Source organism: Sciurus vulgaris (assembly GCF_902686455.1).
Source record: "Sciurus vulgaris genome assembly, chromosome: X".
Classification (NCBI taxonomy): domain Eukaryota; kingdom Metazoa; phylum Chordata; class Mammalia; order Rodentia; family Sciuridae; genus Sciurus; species Sciurus vulgaris.
The window spans coordinates 81,777,055-81,799,100 of record NC_136471.1 but is presented as its reverse complement, the minus strand read 5'-3'; the positions used below and the strand labels follow the sequence as shown (position 1 = coordinate 81,799,100).

Sequence of the window (22,046 nt, the reverse complement as noted above, 5' to 3'; positions counted from 1 at the left end):
CTTCCCTTCCATTCCTTCTACCTTGTGAGAACACAATAATTCTTCTCTCCAGAGAACACAGAAACAAGGTGCCAACTTGGAAGTAGAGATTTGGCCCTCACCAGACACAAACCTGCCAGCAATTTGATCTTTTACTTCAGTTTCTAGAATTGTGAGAAACAAATTTCTGTTGTCTACATATTATCTAGTCTCCAGTATTTTGTTACAGCAGCATGAATGAACTAAGGCATCATCTATACCCAGAGATATTGCCAGACACACCCAGGTGTGTATACTCTATGAATTTTTTTAAACCTTCCAAGACCAAACTGAAAATTTGGGATTGGCCATACTATTGCAGATATAAAGACTCCTTGCAGTCTCTGTCTTGTTTCTCACATCTTTTATGATCAGATTGGACTTCTCTCAGAGGAAAAGAATCATAGGAGCAAAGACAAGAGAGTTCAAAGACCCTGGACTAGTCACTTGGTCTCTCTGGACCTCTGTTTCTTTACCTGTAAAGGGTGTTAGAACACATGATCAGGGAGTTACTTTCCAGTGTTGATGTCATGAGATTCCTGTTCTACTGGCCCTTCCATGTCTTACTTCATAAAGCACCCCTTACATGAAAAATCAAATGACCTTTAATGCAGAATCAAATGAAAATCAGAATTTGCTTGGTTCTAGATACAGGTTTCTTCTGAGTTCACCTTTCTTTTAGAAACACCCATCCTTTCAGATATATCTTATGGGGCTTGAAAATGTAAGGCTCTTTTTTTTTTCTTTTTACATTCTTTTTTTTTATTGTAAACAAATGGGATACATGTTGTTTCTCTGTACACGGCATAAAGGCATACCATTTGTGTAATCATAAATTTACATAGAGTAATGTTGTTTGATTCATTCTGTTATTTTTTCCCTTTCCCCCTCCCCTCTCACCCCTCTTTTCCCTCTATACAGTGCTTCCTTCCTCCATTCTTGCCCCCCTCCCTAACCCTAACTCTAACCCTAACACTAACCCTCCCCTCCCCCCATTATGTGTCCTCATCCACTTATTAGCGATATCATTTCTCCTTTGGCTTTTTGAGATTGGCTTATCTCACTTAGCATGATATTCTCCAATTTCATCCATTTGCCTGCAAATGCCATAATTTTATCATTCTTAATGGCGGAGTAATATTCCATTGTATATATATACCACAGTTTCTTTATCCATTCATCAATTGAAGGACATCTAGGTTCGTTGCACAGTCTGGCTATTGTGAATTGAGCAGCTATGAACATTGATGTGGCTGTATCTCTGTAGTATGCTGATTTTAAGTCCTTTGGGTATAGGCCAAGGAGTGGGATAGCTGGGTCAAATGGTGTTTCCATTCCAAGTTTTCTAAGGAATCTCCACACTGCTTTCCAGAGTGGCTGCACTAATTTGAAGCCCCACCAGCAATGTATGAGTGTACCTTTCTCCCCACATCCTCACCAACACCTGTTGTTGCTTGTATTCTTGATAATCGCCATTCTAATTGGGGTGAGATGGAATCTTAGGATGGTTTTCATTTGCATTTCTCTTATTACTAGAGATGTTGAACATTTTTCCATATGTTTGTTGACTGCTTGTAGATCTTCTTCTGTGAAGTGTCTATTCATTTCCTTAGCCCATTTGTCCACTGGATTATTTGTATTCTTGCAGTAGAGTTTTTTGAGCTCTTTATAGATTCTGGAGATTAGTGCTCTATCTGAAGTATGATTGCCAAAGATTTTCTCCCACTCTGTAGGCTCTTTCTTCGCATTGCTGATAGTTTCCTTTGCTGAGAGAAAGCTTTTTAGTTTGAATCTATCCCAGTTATTGATTCTTGCTTTTATTTCTTGTGCTATGGGAGTCCTGTTGAGGAAGTCTGGTCCTAAGCCGACATGTTGAAGATCTGGACCTACTTTTTCTTCTATAATCTGCAGGGTTTCTGGTCCTTAATCCATTTCGAGTTTAGTTTCGTGCATGGTGAGAGATATGGGTTTAGTTTCATTCTGTTGCATATGGATTTCCAATTCTCCCAGCACCATTTGTTGAAGAGGCTATCTTTTCTCCATTGCATATTTTTGGCACCTTTGTCTAGTATGAGATAATTGTATTTATTTGGGTTTGTGTCCGTGTCCTCTATTCTGTACCATTGATCTACCTTTCTATTTTGGTACCAATACCATGCCGTTTTAGTTACTATTGCTTTGTAGTAGAGTTGAAGATCTGGTATTGGGATACCCCCTGTTTCACTCTTCCTGTTAAGGATTGCTTTAGCTATTCTGGGTTTCTTATTCTTCCAGATGAATTTCATAATTGCTTGCTCTATTTCTGTAAGGTACATCATTGGGATTTTAATTGGAATTGCATTGAATTTGTATAGCACTTTAGGTAGTATGGCCATTTTGACAATATTAATTCTTCCTATCCAAGAACATGGAAGATCTTTCCATCTTCTAAGGTGTTCTTTAATTTCTTTCTTTAGTGTTCTGTAGTTCTCATTGTAGAGGTCTTTCACCTCTTTTGTGAGATTGATTCCCAAGTATTTTATTTTTTTTTGAGGGTATTGTGAATGGGGTAGTTTTCCTAATTTCTCTTTCTGAAGATTCATCACTTATGTATAAAAATGCACTGGATTTATGAGCATTGATCTTGTAACCTGCTACTTTACTGAATTCACTTATGAGTTCTAAGAGTTTTCTGGTGGAATTTCCAGGTTCCTCTAAATATATAATCATGTCATCAGCGAACAGGGATAGTTTGAGTTCTTCTTTTCCAATTTGTATCCCTTTAATTTCTTTGGTTTGTCTAATTGCTCTGGCTAGAGTCTCAAGAACGATGTTGAATAGAAGTGGTGAAAGAGGGCATCCCTGTCTTGTTCCAGTTTTTAGGGGGAATGCTTTCAGTTTTTCACCATTTAGAATGATATTAGCCATGGGCTTAGCATAAATGGCCTTTACAATGTTAAGGAATGTTCCCACTATCCCTATTTTTTCTAGTGTTTTGAGCAGAAAATGTAAGGCTCTTTATAAAGATAATTACCCACCTGAATCCCAAAGTCAAAAGGAAGGAGAACAAGAAAATGAACATCAGACATAAAAGCAAAACTGCAGATTAGATACAATACTAGAGCACTCCTGGAATTCAGAATCCCTACCTGGGAATTTGAAAATTATTTTTCCCCTCTTGACCTTATACAGAGGTTGAAAAAATAAATAAGGACTTTTCTGGAAACATTTAGAGATTTTTGGGTGATACAATTCAAATAACAATATTAATACAAACTGAATAACAGTAGAGAGAGTACTAAGTTCTAATCCAGGATCCTCTACTAATTACCTTTATGACTTTAGACAAATTGTTTGCCCTTCCATCTGGAACCAAAAAGCATCTATGATGTATCAGCAATAGAGCCCCAGACTCCACCTTTTGAGTAGCCGTGTAACCCAAGGTGCTTAAAATTTTTTTTCTTCCCCCTTGTCTTCCTTTGTGAGCTGAGGATAACAGCAGCCCCTATTTTATGTGTCTGCAGTGAGGACTAAAGAAAATACACTTAAAGGGCTGAGAACAGTTCCTGGCACATAGGAAATCTTGGCAAAAGTTAGCAGTTGCTATTTTTGTTATTATTAAGATCCTTCACGTTCTGCTGTGCTATGATCCTTTGGCTTCAAAAATTGGTTAAAAAAAACACTAAGTTTTTAAAAGTTTACCCTCTTTTCCTAAAATAGAAAAAGGGACTTGCTGGGCACAGTGGTGCACACCTATAATCTCAGTGACTCAGGAGGATGAGGCAGGAGGATCACAAGTTTGAAGCCAGCCTCACCACTTAGTGAGATCCTGTCTCAAAAGAAAAAGGGAAAAATGGGCTGGGGATGTAGCTCAGTGGCAGAGTGCCCCTGGGTTCAATTCCCAGTAGGAAAGGAAAGGAAGGGAAGGGGAATATGAGCAGAAATATGTGATGCCTGCTGGAAAGCATAACTCTATTCCTTACATGGGATTGAGTAGCTAGGAAAGTAGATGCCAAACACCTTAAAAAGTTTCACTTGCAGAAAGGTGCCTCAGCACCTTTTAATTTTTATATCTAATACTCTATTTAATAGCATGTTCCTTCTGTTTATGATAGACAATGGTACAAAATAACAAAGGCATGGGCTTTAGGTACCTACAAACCAGGGATTGAGGTCAGCTTCTCCATTTACTACGTGGTTTCGGTTTGGCAATTCAGCTAAATATTTGGGTCTCAGTCTCCTCACCTATAAATAAGGTTTGGGGGACTAAATGAGGGAATTTTTAAAGTGCACAATATACGGAAACCAATATCACAGACAAGTGGGAACTTCAATTCCTAGGTTCTAGTCTCAAAATTCCTCAGCATTCTGGGGAAGGGAAAAGATATTTGAAAATAAACACCAAATGTAGTATCTATCATGAGCCATGCATAACACAAGGCACAAGAAATAGAAAATAAAATTGGTCTCAGTCCCTAACCTTAGGGCCAAAGTAAAACTGCTTTGTGTCAGAGATATTCTTTGCAAGTAGCTTGTGATTTTTTTTTTCCTTTATTAAAAATTGTTCTAATTAGTTTAACTTGTGAATTTAAACTGAAAAAGGAATCAGAATGGAAATAGGCAAGGACTATTTTAACACTAGGCACTTTGATGCAATGTAAACAAAGACAATACAGGTTTATAAGGGGAAATGAGAACCTGCAATCATTTTCCCCTTGTAACTGGGCATGACAGTCAGGAAAATAAGGGACAGTCTCATGGTAACGGGTACCTATATTTACTACCACAGTGATACTGATTAGGGTCATCCATTTTTAACAAAGAAGTCATATAGATCCATAAATCAAAATTCTGAGGGTCCCATAAGAATATCCCAATTTTTAAATAAGACTAGTAGTTACTTATTCCCAGGTAAGAAAAGTGCCCTCACCTCCTAGTCTAATCTTTATGATTCCAGTTGATGTTTTTGTTTATATGTTATAACTCACCCATCAAGGACCCCCCCCAGCACACTGAACATTTTTCTAAATTCTACTCTATTACTCAGAGCCTAGTATATAGAAACAGTAGATTAAAATAAAATGTAGAAACATGTTTATTCAGTCAATTTTCGATCAGCCTCACAAAGCAGGCATTCTTTCCAAAATAATGTTAAATACTTTCATTTTAAAATTGAAAGGTTTCAAATTCTCCTCCAATAGATCTGTTCAGGTTCAAGGTAGAAAAAGAAGACATTGGAGAGAAATAATGGAGCCAAAGTCCCAAATTTGCATGCCATTGCTTGCAAGCATAGCTGACATGGTAAATATTACCGTTGACATAAATAACTACAAAGTGAAGTCTACATCATTTTTCCACCCTCCACCCCATCTGCCTTTCCTCAACAATATATGCCAACTCACTCATATTTTGTCACATTAAGAGATTTTTTGTTACATTAAGAGATTTTTCAAAGATCATCCTATCCTTTTGTAGCATCACCAAAGGTGGAACTTCGACATGTGTGACAGCATATTAAATCCCAGGAGAGATTTTTCTCCCTAAAACAGGTGAGGCAAATGTGCCCCAAAAGCATGTACAGAGACAACAGCTGTGGGCTGGTTGAACAGGGATCTCTGTGAAGGGAAAACTGAAAAGCTGAGATGATACTCTCTTATATACATTTGCTCATTTGCATCAAGGAATGACAGAGGAAAAATAAAAGACCTCCCCAGGCTTAGCATCTGGCACACGGCAACACTGCCAATTCACTAGTATAACTTACCTTTCATTCGTTTCTATATCAAAACAGAACCTCTTGTCGATAGACTCTGTCTTCCTTCTCACGCAATATTTCAGGGTTAAATCCAAGGGCCCCTGATATAAGAGAAGGATTAACAGGTAATTGGGAAAAAAAAACCACAGAAACTCCTGCCCCCTGCAGCTTCCTTGGTGTCATTTGAAAGGCATGTGTGAAGGCAGCAGGAGCCATGTATAGACTCACTGAGAACCTTGTTTATTTGAACAGTACTTGCATCAAGATGGCAGATGGTTTCTCCCTGCTCCAAAAATGCATGGCTGAGATGAGGAGAAAATGCTCAAGGCAGACAAGCGCTCTTTCCCAAGCATGGTGGATTAAATAGGAAGCTCAATGTATATCACCTAAGGGTAGTGTAGGAGAAATGGATTGTCCAAATAGAATTAAGTATACAAAATAAAAAATTCATGAGGCCTCTGTGAAAGGAGGCTGCAACAGGGTAAGTTGTTTTTGAAGCCATCCTTAGAATGCCAGAGAGAAAGTTGAGCAAAAACATCTTTATTAAAGTGGCAGATGGAGGAGGGAGGAAAAACATTTCTGTTCCCCACCTCCAGCCTCTTGAGGATGAGAGAAATCACAAAAGCAACTTCTCCAAAAGTAGGGCAGAGTAGAGGAAAGAAGCAAATTTATGTATTTGTTGACGTGGTATTTGATATTCCATATGTACAGAATAGTATAGCTCACCTTAGTCTGTGGGCTTTTAATCCACTGAAACCTTCCATGTCTATAGACTAAATCTTTCCTGTCCTATGTTATTCAGTGTCCCTCAATCATTTCAACATACAGTGTGTGTGGTACAGAAAAGAGAAGTAACATTTGTTATCTACAATGTGCCATATATTATGCTAGGTAACTTAAAAGCAGCTTTCTTCACTACAACTATCTGAGAGAAGTGAAGTTCAGAGAGGTAAAATGGCTTACTTGAAGAAACCTAAGTTACTATAGTAGAAACAGCAATGAATTAGGAATCTAAGATCTAGAGTCTTATCTCAGTTATGCCATTTGCTAGCTCTCTGAGTCTTGATTTCACAATCTATTAAATGTCAATACCACTACCCATCTGCTATCTCAAATTCAAGAACATTGCCCAAGTACCAGGACTGTGCCTAGGCAACATGTCATTCAAACCAGCCCATATGACTAATCACCAAATACATCTCTCTCATTGCACACTCAACCCCTTGCAAGTCAATACTTTTTGCTGTCCCTGTGCTAAAAAATCTCAACTGTAAATTAATCCTTCAATATACCTTCCTTATCCCAATACTTGGAATGTCACCTGTGAGTCTTTCCAGATGCATAACAGACTCATGTACTCACCCTTCCTCTTTAAACTCTCAACTCTGTCAGCTTTAATAGCACTGCAGTTGAGGGGCCTATATACTGATCACCACTTCGGTCTCCCTCCACAAGTTTGTCCCATCAGTGCCAAAATACTCATTTCACATGCATATCATGTTTTTTTCATTACTCTGCAATTTTACATATATTGTTCTCTTCACCCAAAGTGACTTTGTCAGTTTTTGACTGACTAATCTCTTATTGTTCTACAAACTGCATGTCCATTTTCATTTCAGTCATTTCCCCATCCCCATACATTGCCCACCCCATGCTTTGTACCTTTTATCAAAATTTCCTGTTTTTATGTCTGATACTCCACTTGAATGAGAACTCCTTAATGACAAGGGCATTGTCCTATTCATCTTTTATCTCTAGCTCCTAGCAAATAAGTAGTGCTCAATAAATGTTTATGCACTAAATAATTGTCTTTGTCAGTCTTCTGATAAAGAAACCGAGATTGAGAAATAATTTGGTCAAGATCAAAAAAGTAATTAGATTAAAGTTAGGATTTAAACCCAGGTTTTGAGACTTAAAATGCAGCATTTTTTTTATAACTTGGAAGAAATGAGGAGGGAGGAAAAACTATTTTGGAGGTGATCAGTAAACAGTACAACACAAATGAGAGTTGATGGGTTGAGATGGTACAAGACACTGTGTTATGATCAGAATGATGGCCAATTCCTCCATCTCCAAATTGGAAGCAGAATATTTACTCCACAGTGCTGATGGGAGAGTAAATGAGGCACAGGACAGAACATGTCTAGTTCAGTGCTTGGCACATAGCAAGAAATAGTGATATTATTTTGCTATTATTATTAGTGCACCATTTTACCTATATTATTTACATTTCAAAAGCAAACTAGTACCAGGAACTATGCCAGAGAATAGGCAATAGGAAATCATTTCCAACTCCAATTTGAGGAAATTCAAGTAACTACTTCTATGCCCCATACCCCCACCATCTAAATGGGAAACTGAGTTCCCCTTTGCACTCCATAAAGAATCCCTCACTAAAACAGTTTACGCTGACACTACTGCAGTTTTGCAAGAAGTCATTCAATGAAAAGGGAAGAGGGTAAGAAAAACTAGAAGGAAGGCTTACTAGAATCTTCTGGGAGGATATGAAAGTAGTGCCTGCTAAATCTATCTTAAGCTTTGCAATATGTACTTTCGAGAAAGGAAAGAAAGGGTCTAAGTAAAAATACTGTCTATAAGAGCTGGAATGTTCATGATTTGGAGAGTAATATGTATAGAATATTATAAAGATTGCAGGCCAGTGTTGCTCATATAAGCACTTGCCAGTCAAATACATATCAGCTAAGTTTTGACTGACTTGGGACAAATTCTGTGCTGCAACATGACATGAATTTAGTGAAAACATCCTGAAAGACACTTTGGCAATCATCAGGCTAGAAACTAAAGAGTAGTTAGAAGTCATGAAGGAGCAAATTCAAGAATAGTAGCATGAATAGAGGCATAGGTGAGGATTCTAGAATCCATGTTTGGTACATTTCACCAGAGGTCAGTTCCACTCCAAACCACGTTCAAGGCAAAGTGACAAATATTATGGTTAAAGAACAAAGGGGGGAAAGTAGTTTTCAACCAAAATTTCAGACCTCTCTTATTTCATATGAACAAATCTCACAAGAGAGATCTTCTGTAGAAAATTCCTGCCTACCTAAATTGGGTCTTCATGCATTATTTTCAATGCTGACAAGTGATTCTTGACATACTTCCAACAGTTTGAAAAGACTTAAAAATCATGCACTAAAAATCTAATTATTTATGAAGAACAAAAATGCTGCCATGACTACAAGTTTATTAAATATTTCCCCTGCTTTTCACATGTTGTTATTAAACCTGCTATATCTACATATATGCAAATCTTTATCACAGTTCCAGCAATTTTCCAACTGTTTTCCTGTCAACAGCCTACATTTTTGTGATCATAATTAGTTATGAGATTTATATTGGGGGGAGATAGTTAAATTAAAAACATTTACTAAGAAAAAAGTAATGCATTAAGATTGTGTATGTAAGCAAGTTACAAGGAAGCAGAAATATTGAACTACTTTTACAATATGGACAATGTGTATGACAATCAGCTTGAGAAATATCCATAAGTGTGTATTCGGGGATGTATAAGACATCAGGTCCTTGCAGATAAGTAAAATACCTTCTCAGTGTTTTAAATTTGTCTTTTCATTTTGGGCAGTGGAAAAAGATTTGAAAGGCAGAAGAAGAGATATTAACTGCTTAGAGATATTTGAGTATTACAGAGAATGTAGGTTTAGGTTATTTCAACTGTAGGCAACAGACATACTCTTCTTAAAAATCAATTCTGGACATTGATTCATATATTTAAAATTTGCTACTTAAAAGAATTCTGTAGGTGGGGGCAGTTCTCATGAAAATCTAAGGGAAATCAGTAGAGGGAAGGGACCTAGGGGTACGATACAGGAAGTGATATCAGCCAAATTATATCATTATATAATGTGCATGTATGAATATGTAACAATAAATCCCATCATTATGTACAACTATAATGTACCAAAAAAATGGAAAATAAATACTCCAGTAGCAAAGCCTTCTTGAAAGCAATGCGTCTATAATTTTGCATATTTTTGTACTACTGATAGGCACTTGTAATAATAAATGGTCTGAAACAGAACAGACATTTTCAGAAGGCCTGATGAAATTAAATTAATTGAGTGATTTTATTTTAACTATTACTGAACTGAATGATATGGGCCCAATATAAATTTAGGCCAGGGAGAACACATAAAGTGATGGATTCACATGACAGTGATAGACTCGATTATGTGACACCAAGCCAACATATATTCACTCCTGAGATGTAATCACAGATGCATCTCAAAATATATGGCACAAAAAAAAAACCAACCTGCTTAGCACCTGGCTTTTGTTCCATAGGCGTCATGGTGAGTGTTTTTGTCTCTTTCTCATAACGGCAGTAGTATTTCACCCAAGATATTCCCAATGCCCCTACAAGACAGGAAAAAGTCAGCTAACAGAATAAGTGTTTCAGCTCCCCAAAACAGCAGTTGTTTACAGGTTGTTCTTCACAGCCAGGCTCCAGATCCAGCACTTCTCTTCCCCTGAGCTCCAGCCTTACCTAGTCTAACTGCCCACTGTAGAACTGGAGATGCTAATCTTCACCAACTTCTTTCCACTGGCTCCTGGCTGTCTCCAAACCCATCCTCCCTGCCATGTTCCCATGAATGGAACCACCATACAACCCAGAAGCTGTAACTTTCTGTCTTCTGCTCCTTTTTCGCTGCAAATAACCTCCGATTTAATTTGTCATTGGGCTGTATCTCTTCTGTCCTCTATACATCTCTCCTTCAGCTGCCTTCTCTTCTCTGTTAGTTTTAGCACTGAATTACCTAAGGTCCTTATGAGGTATTTTTAGATCTTTAGGCCACACTTTAGAAAACAAAATTTAACTATTACATCAATTAATGATTTCAGTGGACTTATCTCTTATTTTATCATCTCTGATCACTGCTTTCCAGTCCAGTCTTCACTCTTTTGTTAGAGGAACACTTGAAAATTATATCTTTATTTATGCCATTCCCCTTATTATAAACCACCCATGGCTTTTACACTATCTCCAAACTCCTCAGCCTGCCTACAAAGCCCTGCATAGTATGATCAAAATTTATCTTTCTGGTCTTACCTTTTAGCACCTTCATCTCTATATTCCTGTCTCACTGGATTACTTTGAGTTACCAAATAAGTAAGTGACCATATAATTTATAATTCAAACTCAAACATACTTAAGAGTGAGGCATTATTAATAATTACATCAGGACAAAAGATGTCAAGAAGGGCTTTTCTTTGCCTCTTGGCAAAACAGAACCCCACAAATAAACTATAGTCCCTCATCCCACTGTGTGCCTTTACTCATGTATTCATGTCCTGATAATTATTAATAATGCCCTACTCACTCTTAAGTGTGTGGTATACACCTGTAATTTTCTTCTTTCATTTCTTCACCTATTAAAACTATACTGAACACTTAAGTCTTAGTTCAAACATTATTTCCTCAATAAACCCTTTCAATATATACTCCAAAGTGCCTAAGATATTTCACTGATAAACTTGTTTATACCCCACATAGGACTGTGAACTCCTTAAGGACAAAATCCAAGCTGATTCATCTTTTTGCACCCCCCAATACATTGCACAGTACCTCACAGAATTGATGCTAAGCACACATTCAACTGAGTAATAGTGTTGTACCCACTGGACAGTTATAAACCTGGGGCAGAGAAGGATCACACAGCATACAGCAGTGGTTCTCAACTAGGGGCAATTTTGCCTCCCAGGGGACATTTTGCAACTCCCGGAAACAATTAGGTTGTCAGACCTAGGACTGCTATTACCATAAAGTGAAGAGAGGCCTGGGATGCTGTTAAACACAACATAATATACAAGATTGCCTCTTTCAAACAAAGAATTCTCCAGCCCAAAATGTCAACAGTGTTGACATTGAGAAACCCTTCAATGCAAAGTTGAAAGATAAACCTGAGAAGTGGGAGGATTGATTTTGGAAAACATAAAAAGTTGATTGATCTAAGGGGGCATAGTATGATAATATCACTGCTGAAGTGCTATGCTTCATGGATCTCAGTGATTTTTTTCCACTAGTCATCTACAGTTATGTCTCTTCTGTCTTCTCCCCAGGTAAAGGAAGTCTGGGCAGGAACTGAAATTCCAGGATTTGAGGATGTACATAGTTCAAAAGGAAAAAAAAAATTGAAAAGTATATATGGGTTTCAATAAAGTTATTTAGGAAGTAAGAACACTTGAATTCTCTCTAATATTTAGTGACTGCATGACCTGATCGTTAATCCATGTTCATTATTTAGCAATGAGCAATAAATACTCTCTTGCCACTGCAGTCTTGTTGGTCATGAAATGGTTTATTAGCAACCATTTGATCCAAAACTAGGGGATGGTATTGGGGGTTCTGAGAGGAGTGTGAGCTTCAGCAGCTCACAGACCTAAATTTAATCTGAGGCCTGCCACTGTTAATCAGGTGACTTTTAAAAAGTAACCTCTCTGAGCCACAGTGGCCTCGTGTGTAAAGATGTACAAGGTGAAATCAAAGACTCAATGAGACAGTGCTTTTAAAGCACTTAGCACCACGCCTGGCACATAGTAGGCATAATAAATATTTCTCTGCCTCCATTCCCCCTAACTTCCTTTTTGCCCCAAAGAGTCATCAAAAGGTTTAACAAATAACAATCCTCATTTTAAATCTCAGAGAAAATCTTGGATCTTATCACTCTAAAGCCTTTGAAAGATGAATTCTTAACTTTCCCTCAATTTTCTTTCTTTCTTTTTTATTATTTACTATTCCCATTCTACCCTCCTTGGAACTGCAGTTATTAGGGTTCTATGAAGGATATGGGTGCCCAAGGATCAGAAAGGTCAAGTGGCAGTAGGTGCCAGTCTCCTGTAACCCAGTGGATACCCATGTGTTCCCACACACATTTCTCTTGCGTATAGAGATAGCCTTCAATGGTTGGCTGTCCTGGAAGTTTGCATGTCTGGGGAGCTTCTTTCATCCTTTTCTTGAGTTCTTCCATCTCTTCCCGGGTACTGGAGAAATGATTTCTTGTCTGTCAAGACATCAGTATCAAAATCATTATCATCATCACCATGATCATGAATAAATATTTATTGGTTAGAGTCCCAGTACAGAGTATTCTCTGTTTATAGCATGTGCTACCACTAGCAAAAAAATAAATGCTTCATAGCACAGCAACTAGAAAACAATTTTATAGAGTTTAATGGTACTAAAGACCAGTAGAAAAACAAATATATATATATAGATAGATAGCAATATACTTATAAAATCACAACTGGGCAATCTTTTTCTCAATGGGAACCATGCAAGGCACCAATAAGTAAGGACTCTCAGAATGCTGAGCACCACGTGGACCCCTATACAACAAAGGAGACCATAGAGAATGTTCTCAAAGATAGTATTATCATGGCAACTTCTACATCTTTCCTAAAATACAATTACTATCTGTTTGACCTGAAATCAAAATCTGGCAATGAAGAGAAAATATATGAGAGTGCTCTGTTTGAAAACAGGCCAACAGAATTTATGCTTAATACTCATGAATATCAAGGCTAATAGTGAGAAAGAATCTATTTACATCTACAGAACTAATACACAAAGCCAAGATAGTTTGAAAGGTCCGAGTATGAAACTCATTAGAGATAGGTCCTTAGTGCTTGTCTCAAGACTATGATATGATGTTATTTATATATGGAGGAAGATTCAAGTGATTAACTTGGTTGTAGATAGATTTTATAAATCAACAGATGACAGGGATTCTCACATGCTAGAGAGGGAGAGTAACTATAAAAAAGTAAAGTACACAGGAATCAAAAATAACAAAACCTATATGCCACAACTATCCTAAACAACCAAGTAAGGCTTATTTGTACCACAGTATATTGGCATTTTTTATCTGAAAATATATCTGTAAGTTTCATGCAATATAACACCCATTCTAGTATCATTTGACCTCAGTGATGCTTTCTCTGACACTATCAGGGCAGTGAATTGTTCCCTTCTTTATGCTTCTTCAAAAATTTTGTCTTGACTTTAGCACTTATGATCATAAGGGATCATGATTCATGTGTGCTTATGTCACTCCTCCAAAAAAAGTATGTTCCTTCACGACATAAACACTTACCTGCCTCATTATGGTGCTTCCAGTGCATTTAAAAATGCCTACCACAAAGTATGTGCTCACTGTACATCTATAAATGTTCATTAAATGTGGGTTAAATCAGTGAGTGAGTAAAATAATATATGTGACAATATAAGTGCCACAATATATGAAGAAGCTATATCTATGTCCACTATAAGAGCAAGCATGATAATAAAGGTAGAAAGAGTCTTTGAAAATTATTTCTTTAATTTTAGACATAAGTAGTCACAAAAAAGAGAGGATAAAAATGGATACGTATGGTAATAAAACCCAAAGTGACTATTTTGACAAACCAGGGAAATAGCTTACAACCTGTACTTAAGCAAGCCTACAGCTAGATACTGCTATGGGTGAATGCAGCAAATTAGCAATACTTAATACATTAGCAACACCAAGATGGAGGTGTTGGTGGAAGGAATGGTGGGTTTGAGTAGCAGTCAGACTGAAATACAGGGAAGAGATGAAACTGGAAGAGAAAGAGCAATCCAGTACACTAAAATATTTGTGATCCATACCAGCATGTCACGACAAATTGGTTGGGTTGCAATAAGCAAAATTTTCAAGTTCAAGGTCATTGGAACCAAAATTAAATTGGAGAGACAGGTGAAGAGATCCACATGAAACTCACATTCTGCAAACTGAGCTGGAGTTGTTGTTTATATGGAAGGAAATCCTGTGTGAGCTCCACAGTCAAGCTGTTAGAAATGAAGAGGCTATGAAGAAAGGCCAAGACCTAAGGAAAACATGCAAAACAACTTTATTGTCAGTACATTCTAGTTAATCAAATAAAGTAACTAACCATGAACTTAGAGAAGAAACGTCACAGTATTTACCCAGGATAGTTTAAAAAGCAGTCATGCAAACACAAGCAGCTATATGAAGAACTATCCTCATATTAGGTTGAACATTTATGCTGTACTCAGTTTTGGAAAGTAAGTAACAAATGTATTCATCCACATCCAGATTCTGTTCAAATTGCATAAAAAGCCATTCATAATTTGGACAGTTTTGGAATGGGCTCTGTTTTCTCTATATACATATTGAGAATCTCTAATCCAAAAATCTGAAATCCAAAATGTTCCAAAATCTGAAATATTTTGAGCATTGACATGATGGCACAAATGGAAAATTCGACACCTGGCATCATGTGATGGGTTTCAGTGAAAATGCAGATGCACTAAAAACACTGCATAAAATTACCTTCAGGCTATGTGTATAAGAAACATAAATGAATTTCATATATATACATACACACCACACACACACACACACACACACACACATATCAGCACTGCAAAATCAAAAACAAATCCATAATTCAACCATTTCAGATAATGAATATTAAAACTGTATACCCTCAAGACTGGCACATGATAGGGGCTCAACAAATATTTGTTCAATGAAAGAATAAGTGAAAGATAAATGAACAAAGTAAGGTTGTTTATCTTAATAAAGACTGTCATCATGCCAACAGATCAAAACAGTCTGAACTGATTATCAAATTAGAAATGTTTCAGGGAGTTGAAAATGTTCAATAATATATCTTTAAAATGTTCAAACTCATTAAAATCAAATACACATAAAGAAAAACAAAAATAAAATATGATTTTAATCTTGTTCGCAACTATCAATTATTTTAATTATAGCCCTTAAATAAGTGTTTAATGCTGGAAAAGTATAAGTAGTTATAAAAATTGCTCCATTTTTTTTAGAAAACAAATAGGTGAGCACATATAAACATGAATACACACACATACACATAAGCCATATACATGAATGTATATAAAAATTATAAGATGTACACATCCATGTTTATTTATGACATGTGCATGTATAGGTATGTGTACTCATATACGTACTCCTTCCCATTTCTCTCCTAAGTTTTTCCATCTCCAGAAATGACATCAGCATTCATCAGTCATTTAAACCAGAAACTAAAGAGTCTTCCCTGATTTTCTTTCACTTATATTTCAGTCTAATTCATTGGGAATTTCTACCGATTTTGCCTCCAAAGTATATCACTAATCCAACAACTCTAATGTTTCCACTGTCACTACCCTAACAAACACAAGCCAATGTCTCCTCCTGTCTAGACCACTGCAGTAGACACCTCACTGGTTTCCTCTCATCTACTCTTGGACCCTTTCAAGTCATTCTTCAGACAACAAAATTAGCCTACATGAGGGACTGCTTAACACCCTTCAGTGGTCTGCCATGGCACTTAGCCTAAAATTTAAATCTCTTAACCATGCCTACAGGACTTCTGTGCTTCTATCAGACATTATCTCCTACCACTTTCCTTTGCTTTCATTAGTATCTAAAGACACAAATCTTTTTGTTTATTCCTTCATCACACCATTCTTCCCTGACATAAAGACTACTCATATGTCTTTCTATATGTCTGAACGTTTTTTCCCCACTATTACCGTGGCTGCATCTTTTCTTCCTTTAGACATAATCTTAAATGGAATTTTCAGAGATTTTAAAGTACATGCCAATTTTTGGTATTTATTTTAAACCTTTTTGATTCTTTCATAGCCCTAATCACAACTAGTAATCATTTTAATAATGTGCACCCTTCTTTCCTTTCTTCCTAACCCATGAGAGCATAGTGTTCATAAAGAAAATAACTGAGTCTTTTTACTTAGTATAGTACAGCATAGTATAGCATAACTAGTGTTTAGCACAGTGTCTGGAACATAACAGAAACTTAATAAAGATTTGTTGTTAAATACATAAGTAATTATTTGCACATTACATATATAGATGTATACAATTGCAAGCTCCAATACATGTGCACACAGATATACATACTCGTGCAATATATATACAATTGCACACATGTACACACATCCATACCTATAAGCACACTTTAAGGAAAAGCCATGAGAAATACATGGAGAAATTGGGAGAGAAATTGTTACAATACTAGCAGTGATTATATAAGGGATTTATTGCATTTGTTTGGTCTATCCTATGCATTTTTTCTAACTTTTTTATAATGAGTACATTATTTTATAATAAAAATCTTCATCAAAATTCAGCATCCTTGTCAAATCAAAGATCACTGCCTTTTGTAATAAATTTAGGAGACAGAAATGTAAAAACTATATATACTAGACATAAAAATAGTAAAATGGGAAGTTATAAAGTACAAGGTACATGAATTCTTAGCACAGGTCCTGAAATATGATAGGTGTTTTCAGAAGCTTTCTGAAAGCATGAAGGGAAGGAAGGGAGAGGAAGAAAATAAGAAGTGTGGCAGAGAAATTGGAGGAGGGAAGGAAAATGGAAGAAAAAATAGTCTTAAGAGAAAATGGGGGAGAGAAGAAAGAGAAAGAATGAGAATATTAGTGAGACAGCAAGAAAAACATAAGCCAATGTGACTATATTTTTTGACATTTGTTATCAAGCACTGATAGCCCTTCACATTCTTTGAGATTATACTTTTGTGATCAGGGGTGGGGAAGCAGCTCAGCGGCAGAATGCTCGCCTAGCCTGCATAAGGCCCCGAGTTCAATCCCAGTACTGCAAAATACCAAACTATCCAATTTTATGATCAAAGTTCTGTGCATCTACCCACATTTGGGAAATATTTTTAGAATATTCATTGGCAGATAGAACTTACTGGCTCCACAATATTGAACTTCTTGGATTCCTGAACTTCCTGGATTTGATAAACGTAGTCAAGGGAGGACTCAAAGAAATTGTGCCTCTCCTTGTCCACCTGGAGATCTGCCTGTAGAAAAAGGGCAATACATGTCACAAGCAGGCACTGTCATTCCTGCAAGTCAGTCCATTTAGACTTGACAGGATTCTAGAGCTAGAGAAGCATTTAACAACTAATTGCTATTTCATTCCTTTATTTTACAAAGAAGGGATATGAAGTCAAGGTGTAAGAATGACTGAAGACTCAGTTTCTAGTCCAACATGTAAGAAGCTTGGATGTCTTTACACCCATCTTCACAACAAGAAAAAAGCTGAACAAGTGGGAAATCAACTCTTCTTAGATCCAAAAGAGAATTGAAATCAGAGGAAAACTCCTGCTTCAAAATCTGGATAGAGGTAAACACAGAATCAGTGTATGCCAGAGCAGAAGACCAAGAGCTAAAGTCTGCTGCTACAGCCAGTACTAAAGGATTACAACTGAACAAAAAATGCCAAGTCTCAGACCTATTTAAGAAGAGATCTCTAAGGAAATGCAAGGATAAATCAAGCATGTTTTACTGTTGTGATAAAGAACATGACTGGCCCAAATGTAGACAAGGAGAAGTTCATTTGAGGGCTTATGGTTTCTGGGGTCTTAGTCCCTAGAAACCCAACTCCATTCCTTGTGGCTCGAGGTGAGGCAGAACATCATGGTGGAAGAGTGTGGCAGAGGGATGCAGCTCACATGATGATCAGAGAGCAGACAGAGTGTTTGTACTCTCCAGGTAAAAAAATATATATGTCCCAAAGTCATGCCTCAATTCCCACCTCTTCCGGCCACATGCTACCACTTCAATTACCACTCAGTTAATCCCTATCAGGGGATTAATTCACTGATTGGGTTAAGACTCTCACAACCCAATCATTTCTTCTCTGAACCTTCTTGCATTGTCTCACACATTAGTTTTCAGGGGACACTTCACATCCAAACTGTAACAGATGCCAGAGTAAAATTTAGCCTCTAACAATGACAGATACTGCAAATTAAGCACAGCCCATCTCCTAGCCAGTTAAACACAAAATCTCACACTAAAAATCTATGTACCTCATTTCCTTTTCCAAACATCATCTCTGGCTTTTCAGTAAGAAATGCTGAAAGGCATTTTCTGAAGAGAAAGAATAATCATCAGAAACATATGCAGAGAAGAGTCTGTGGAATTATAAAATCATTAATTTAAAATAACTGATTAATATAAGGACTCTAAAGAAAAAGAAGATATCATGCAATAACAGATGAGTAATATTAGAAGACAGATGAAAAATTGAAGAAAGGATCCAAAGGAAAAGCAGGAAATCTAAAACACTGTAGCAGAAATGAAGAATACCTTTCATGGGCTCATTAGTAGATGGGTCAAGGTTGAGGAAAAACAAATCAGTAAATCTGGTGGCTAAAGGTACGACTCAATGGTATAGTGCTTGTCTAACATGTGTGATGCCCTGGGTTCCATCCCCAGAACCACAAAAAAAAGTATTAGCCAGCTTGAATATATATCAACATAAAGCTCGAAAACCAAAATGCAAAAGGAATGAAAAACATGGAGTAAACTATCCAAGAATTACTAGACTATTACAAAAGGTGTAACATGTTTATACGCAAGAGTACCAGAAGGAAAAGAGGGGGAAAAAAAAGAACAGAAGAAATATTTAACTAATAATATCACAATTTTCCAAAATGAAAGACAGACACTAACCACACACCCTGAAATCTCAGAGACCAATCTGATGAAGTATCTAAAAATGTACATGTATGCATATCATATTCAAACTGCAAAAAAATGAAAGTCTTGCACAAAGCTAGAGGAACAATTAAATAACTTACCTACACAAAGAAAGGATAAAAATTGCATCAGACTTCTTATTAGAAACCATGCAGATTTGCTGTTAAATGGATGGTACTGGAGACTATCATTTTAAGTGAAATAAGCCAATCCCCAAAAACTAAAAGTCAAATCTTCTCTCATATGTGGATGCTGACTCACAAAGGTGGTGGGGAGAGAGGAGTGAAGGTTCACTGGATTGGACAGGTGGGAATGGAGGGAAGGGAGGGAAGATGCAAATGGAAAGACTAGAACGAATGGGACATAACTTCCCTATATTCATATATAAATACATGACCAGTGTAACTGCACATCATGTACAACCACAAGAATGGGAGGTTATACTTCAAGTATGTATGATATATAAAATACATTGTACCATCATGTATAACTAAAAAGAACACATTAAAAAAAGACTATAAATATAAACAAATAAAAAGAAACCAAGCAGAAAGAAGAGAGTAAAAATTTTAGGGTTTTATATTTGTTTGTTTTATACTAGGGATTGAACCCAGGGGTGCTTGACCACTGAACCACATCCCCAGCACTGACTTACTTAGGGTCATGCTAAGTTGCTGCTGCTGGCCTTGAACTCACAATCACCCTGCCTTAGCCTTCCAAGCCACTGGAATTACAGGAATACACTACTGCGCCCAACCAACCTTACTTTTTTGAAAGAAAAAAGAAAAAACACCAACTTAGAATTCTGTATACAGTGACATTATACTTCAAGAGTGATGGAAAAAGAGACTTTCTCAAACAAAAAATGAAGGAATTTGTTGCCAGTACGCTTTGTCATATAAGAAATGTTTAAAGATGTTCTCCAGATATATGTGAAATTATGTAAGTCAGAAATGGGGTCCACATAAAGAAAGAAGGTCCACATAAAGAAAGAATGAAGAAAAAATAAATCTTATATTTTTCTTTTTCTTAATTGATGTGACACATAAAAATATGTCTAAAACAAGAACTGCACAATATATTTGACAACTAGAGTTTACTAATAAGTGTAATAAATCACAACAATATTGTAAGGGACTACAGGGAAAAATTGGAAAAACTCTGTTATAAAGTTCCCATTTTAACCACCGCAGACTTATTTGAAAGGGAGCATGAATTTGCAAATGCATATTACAAGCTCTAAGCCAGCCATGAAAAAAGTAAAAAAATAAATAAATAAATAAAAATATGACTGATGTGCCAAGAGAGGACAAAAAAAGAAGCCATATAAAATTTTCAATTAAAATAAGATATGGTAGAAAAAGACTGAAAGTCAAAACTGAAATGAAGGGTAGTGAATGAAAATTAATATCAAGCATAGTAGAAACTACTCCAGCCATATCAAGGATCACTTTAAATATCAACATTCTAAATAAACAAATTTAGAGAGACACTGTCAAAGCACATAAAAGTAAGAGCCAACTACATGTTATCTACAAGACGTCACATTAAATATAAAGGTAAAAGCAAAGTGAAAGTAAAGGTAGGGAGCCAGATATATACTATATACTAACATTAGTCAAAAAAATGTTGGAATAGCTGTATTAGATTCAGGAAAAGAACACTATAGAACAAAGAAAAAATATCCAGGAAAGAGGGATATGACATGATGAAAACAGAACAATTCTCTAAGATATCACAATCCTTAATGTGATTATGCCTAGTGTAATGGTTTGGATGTGAGGTGTCCCCCAAAAGCTCACATGTGAGACAATGCAAGAAGGTTCAGAGGAGAAATGATCAGGTTGTGAAAGTCTTAACCCAATCAGTGAATTAATCCCTGATGGGATTAACTGAGTGGTAACTGAAGTGGTGAGGTGTGGCTAGAAGAGGTGGGAATTGGGGTGTGGCTTTGGGGTATATATTTGTATCTTGCAAGTGGAGATCTCTTTCTCTGCTTCTTAATCATTATGTGAGATGCTCCCCTCTGCCACATTCTTTTGCCATGGTGTTCTGCCTCACCTCATGTCCCAAGGAATGGAGCTGGCCTTCTAGGAACTAAGACCTCTGAAGCTGTGAGCCCTCAAATAAACCCTTCCTCCCATAAAATTGTTCTTGTCGGGTCCTTTAGTCACAGCAGCAAAACAGGTGACTAAAACATCTACTAACAGAACATCAAACTACGTAAAGTAGGCCTGGGGTTGTAGCTCAGTGGTAGAGTGCTTGCCTCATGAGGCACTGGGTTCGATCCTCAGCACCACATAAAGATAAATGAAAATAAACTCATTTTAAAAATACATGATGTAAAACATGATAGAAATGCAAAAATAAAAAGATATATCCACTATGAGATTTGGAGATTTCAGTACTCTTCTATCAGTAGTTGACAGATTCAGCAGGCATAAAATCAGTAAGGACCATCAATCAACTGAATATAACAGACATCGATAGAATATATAATTCAACAACAACAGAAAGTCACATGGAACAATCATCAACATAAACCAAATTCTGGTACATAAAATATACCTGAACAAATTTAAAAGAACAGAAATCATGCAAAGCATGCTCTCAGACCATAATTTAGTTATGCTAGAAATCAATAACCAAAAAACCTGAACCCCCAAATTTAGAGATTAAATAGTGTATACAACTCAATCATAGAGAGTCTTAAAGAAAAATTTA

The 22,046-nt window shown here is 36.6% G+C and overlaps 1 protein-coding gene across 2 annotated transcripts in view; it reads right to left on the bottom strand.

Annotated features, from left to right (window-relative positions):
- Nucleotides 1-22,046, bottom strand: part of OPHN1 (oligophrenin 1) — a 414,702-nt gene that overhangs the window by 180,213 nt on the left and 212,443 nt on the right. For both annotated transcript variants that reach the window (XM_079125058.1, XM_079125057.1), the window contains exons 7-11: nt 17,525-17,635; nt 14,525-14,629; nt 12,657-12,786; nt 10,041-10,141; nt 5,762-5,853 (exon numbers count right to left, since the gene is read on the bottom strand). In XM_079125058.1, the coding sequence (XP_078981184.1) occupies nt 5,762-5,853; nt 10,041-10,141; nt 12,657-12,786; nt 14,525-14,629; nt 17,525-17,635 (539 nt within the window). The remainder of the gene's footprint in view (nt 1-5,761; nt 5,854-10,040; nt 10,142-12,656; nt 12,787-14,524; nt 14,630-17,524; nt 17,636-22,046) is intronic.